Below are 4,083 nucleotides of genomic sequence, written 5' to 3'. Positions count from 1 at the left end.
TTTTTTGAACGAAAAAAAATGCCGACTTCATTGTAGACAAGGCCACGAACTCCTTAAGAATATGAAAAATCGTTGATTTTAATCTTGTTAGGGTACTTTTCATATAGAGTTCGATTTTTTTCGCCGAAGAAAGATTGTTGCAGTCCTGGGAGTGAAATTTTTCGAGTTTTTAGTGTACATATTTTTCGCTGCCTAAGAATATTTTCTTATTTTATTGAAAAAATTTTCTATCAATCTTGCCGATCTATAGGTGCTTTAAGACTCTAAAATCTACCAATGCATGTCCTTTTTAGACTTTATTTCGAAAGATTTGTAAAAAATGTAGCGGTTCATAAAACAGAATATAAATTTCAAAAACGAAAAATAGGGCTGATTTCTTTGTAGGCAAGGCCATAAACTACTCGAAAAGATGAAAAATCGTTGATTACATACATGTTTGGTTTAGATTTCGTGTTGAATTCGATGTTTTTTCGCCGAAGAAAGATCGTTGCGATCCTAAGTGTTAAATATTTTCGAGTTTTTTGGTACTTTTTTTTCGCTGCCTTAGAATTTTTTCGTAATTTATTGAAAAAATTTTCTAGCAATCTTACCGATCTATAGGTGCTTTCAGACAATTGAATCATTAACTTTATGCCCTTTTCTAGATTTTTTTTCGAAAGATTTACCAAAAATATTGCGGCTAATACCACAGAACATAGATTTCGCGGATGAAAAAAAATGCCGATTCCTTTGTAGACAATGCCAGGATCTCCATAAGAATATGGAAAATCGTTGATTTCCTACATGTTTTGGGTATTGTTTGTGTAGAATTCGATTTTTTTTGCCGAAGGAAGATTGTTGCGGTCTATGAGTTAAATATTTTTGGTTTTTTTGTACTTTATTTTCGCTGTCTAAGAATTTTTTCGTATTTTATTGAAAAAATTTTCTAGCTAGCTTGCCGATCTATAGGAGCTCTGAGACTATTGAATCATCAATTCTATGCCCTTTTTAGACTTTATTTCGAAAGATTTCTAAAAAATATTGCGCTTCTTACCACAGAATGTAGATTTCAAATAAGAAAAAAAGGGTAGATTTCTTTGTAGGACAGGCCACGAACTCCTCCATTAGATTAAAAATCGTTGATTTCCTACATGTTTTGTTTGGTTTTAGTTTAGAATTCAATGTTTTTTCGCCGACGAAAAATCGTTGCAATTATAAGAGTGAAATTTTTTTTAGTTTTTTCGTACTTTCTGTTCGTTGCCTAAGAATTCTTTCGTATTTTATTAAAAAAATTTTCTAGCAATCTTGCCGATCTATATGCGCTCTCAGACTATTGAATCATCCACTTTATGCTTTTTTCTAAACTTTAGTTCGAAAGATTTACAAAAAATTGCGGGTAATACCACAGAACATAGATTTCTCGGACGAAAAAAAATGCCGATTTCTTTGTAGACAAGGCCAAGAACTCCTTAAGAATATGAATAATTGTTGTCTTCCATCTTGTTTTGGGTACTTTTTATGTAGAACTCGATTTCATTCGCAGACGAAAGATTGTTGCAATCATGGGAGTGAACTTTTTCGAGTTTTTTGGTACTTTTTTTTGCTGCCTAAAGATTTTTTCGTATTTTATTGAAAAAATATTCTAGCAAGCTATCCTATCTACATGCGCTCTCAGACTATTGAATCATCCACTTAATGGCCTTTTCTAGCATTTATTTCGAAAGATTTACAAAAAATATTGCGGTTAATACCACAGAACATAAATTTCTCGGATAAAAAAAAATACCGATTTCTTTGTAGACATGGCCACGAACTCCTTAAGAATATGAATAATTATTAATTTCCATCTTGTTTTTGGTACTTTTCATGTAAAACTCGATTTTTTCGCTGACGAAAGATTGTTGCAATCCTGGGAGTAAACATTTTCGAGTTTTTTGGTACTTTTTTTTTGCTGCCTAAGGATTTTTTCTTATTTTATTGAAAAAATTTTCTAGCAAGCTTGCCGTTCTATAGGTGCTATCAGACTATGGAATCATCCAATTTATGCCCTTTTCTTGCCTTTATTTCGAAAGATTTACAAAAAATATTGCGGTTAATACCACAGAACCAGTATTTCGCGGAAAAAAAAATTGCCAATTTCTTTGTAGACAGAGCCACGAACTCTTTAAAAATATGAAAAATCGTTCATTTCCTACATGTTTTGAGTACTATTCGTGTAGAATTAAATTTTTTTTCGCTGAGTAAAGATCATTGCGATCCCGGAGTTAAATTTTTTCGAGTTTTTTTTTACTTTTTCTTCGCTGCCTAAGAATGTTTTCGTATTTTATTGAAAAATTTTCTAGCAAGTTTGCCGATCTATAGGCGCTCTTAGACTATTGAATCATCCACTGTATGCCTTTTTCAGCCTTTATTTCGAAAGATTTGCCAACAAAATTCCGGTTCTTACCACAGAATATAGATTTCGAGAACGAAAAAAATTGTAGATTTCTTTTCTGTTTTGTTCGCACGAAACCCGCGCAATACAAAAGAAAAAAGGATAATAGGCGAATTAACGGTAGACGAGTTAAAAGACGCAGAATCAATTGCTATTAAATATGTGCAAACAGAAGCATTCCGAAATCATCAAACGTATCAAATCTAAGAAAGAGGTTTGCGCTTCGTTTTCTGTACTTAACCCTTTTATTGATAGTCTTGGAATAAAAAGAGTAGGAGGTAGATTAGCCAAAAGTTTACGAACGAAGACATCCGGCACTGCTGCCGAAGGATCATGCGATTACGAACGCGATAATACGTGAAAAACATTTTCAGATAGGTAACGGTGGTACGCAAGCCACATTGAATGCTATTCACGAATCGTTTTGGCCAATAAACGGGCGAAGTAGCGTAAAAAGAGTAATTTATAAGTGTATCATTTGTCGGCGGTTAAAACCCACCACGCCTCAATATCCAATGAGTGATTTACCAGCGAATCGTCTATTACAAAATCGTCCATTTCTCCATACCGGCGTAGATTTTTGTGGACCGTTATTTATAAAGGAAAAGCAACATCGGAATCATGGTCGCATTAAGATATACGTAGCAGTATTCGTTTGCTTTAGCACTAAGGCCGTACATCTAGAACTCGTGAGCGACTTAACAACTGAAGCCTTTTTAGCAGACTTACATAGATTTATGGCACGCCGTGGTAAATGTTCGGACATATATTCTGACAATGCGACTAATTTTGTAGGTTCCGCGAACGAATTAGAGGCCCGCGTATCGCGAAGTTTAGCAAACGAAGGAATAAAATGGCATTTCATCCCACCACGCTCCCCTCATTTCGGAGGTCTGTGGGAAGTGGCGGTAAAATTATTTAAACACAATCTAGAACGAATTGTCGGCGATACTTTATTAGGATACGAAGCATTATTAACTTATGTTTTAGAAATAGAGGCAATCCTTAATTCCCGTCCTATCACTCCCCTGTCTAATGATCCAAATGATCTTCGTGCTCTCACACCTGGCCATTTTTTAATTGGTGAATCATTGAAGAGTTTACCAGAAGATGATTATGGAGATATACCATCTGGACGTCTATCACAATGGCAACATGTCCAGCAGATGAAACAACATTTTTGGAACCGTTGGAACAAGGAATACTTAAATGAACAGACTGTTAGAAAAAAGTGGCACAGAGGTACAACCGACGACATAAGCCCGGGTACTTTAGTCATTCTCCGCGAAGATAACTCCCCACCTTTTAAATGGCCTTTAGGACGCGTTACGGAAGTACATAAAGGTTCCGACGGTATAGCACGCGTGGTAACTGTGAAAACCGCCAACGGTCTTTTAAAACGCGGTATTAAAAGTCTTTCTCCTTTGCTGTACGATGCATAAAAATTTTGAATTGAGATTTAGTAGAAGTAATTATTATTTATGTTTAATACATCTGTAATATCTTGTTATTTGAATGTATGCATTTGAATGAATGTATTTGATAATGTATATGTAAGTGTGTGTGCAGCGTGTTGAACGGTGCCCGTTCAAGGGGGGCGGTATGTTGCGTAATCCTACGCAAGCGAGTGAGTTGGAATCGTTTCGAGACTTCTCGAGACGTATCGAAAA

General features: G+C 35.2%; 1 protein-coding gene across 1 annotated transcript; it reads left to right on the top strand.

The window, feature by feature from the left end:
• The first annotated feature begins 2,573 nt into the window (after window positions 1-2,573).
• Window positions 2,574-3,855, top strand: LOC122517187. Its single transcript, XM_043635610.1, has 2 exons — window positions 2,574-2,627; window positions 2,788-3,855. Exons 1-2 carry the CDS (start codon window positions 2,574-2,576, stop codon window positions 3,853-3,855), a joined length of 1,122 nt encoding a protein of 373 aa, XP_043491545.1.
• The last annotated feature ends 228 nt before the right edge of the window (window positions 3,856-4,083 follow it).

Source organism: Polistes fuscatus, unplaced genomic scaffold (genome assembly GCF_010416935.1).
Source record: "Polistes fuscatus isolate 324 unplaced genomic scaffold, CU_Pfus_HIC Scaffold2, whole genome shotgun sequence".
Classification (NCBI taxonomy): domain Eukaryota; kingdom Metazoa; phylum Arthropoda; class Insecta; order Hymenoptera; family Vespidae; genus Polistes; species Polistes fuscatus.
The sequence above is the reverse complement of the archived record's forward strand: the minus strand, read 5'-3'. Positions and strand labels throughout refer to the sequence as shown.

Bases quoted from the DNA above. Each gene is read 5' to 3' on its own strand.
- LOC122517187 (XM_043635610.1), top strand. From the start codon at position 2,574: ATGTGCAAACAGAAGCATTCCGAAATCATCAAACGTATCAAATCTAAG. The intron at 2,628-2,787 runs GTTTGCGCTTCG...AAACATTTTCAG, and splicing joins GTATCAAATCTAAGAAAGAG to ATAGGTAACGGTGGTACGCA.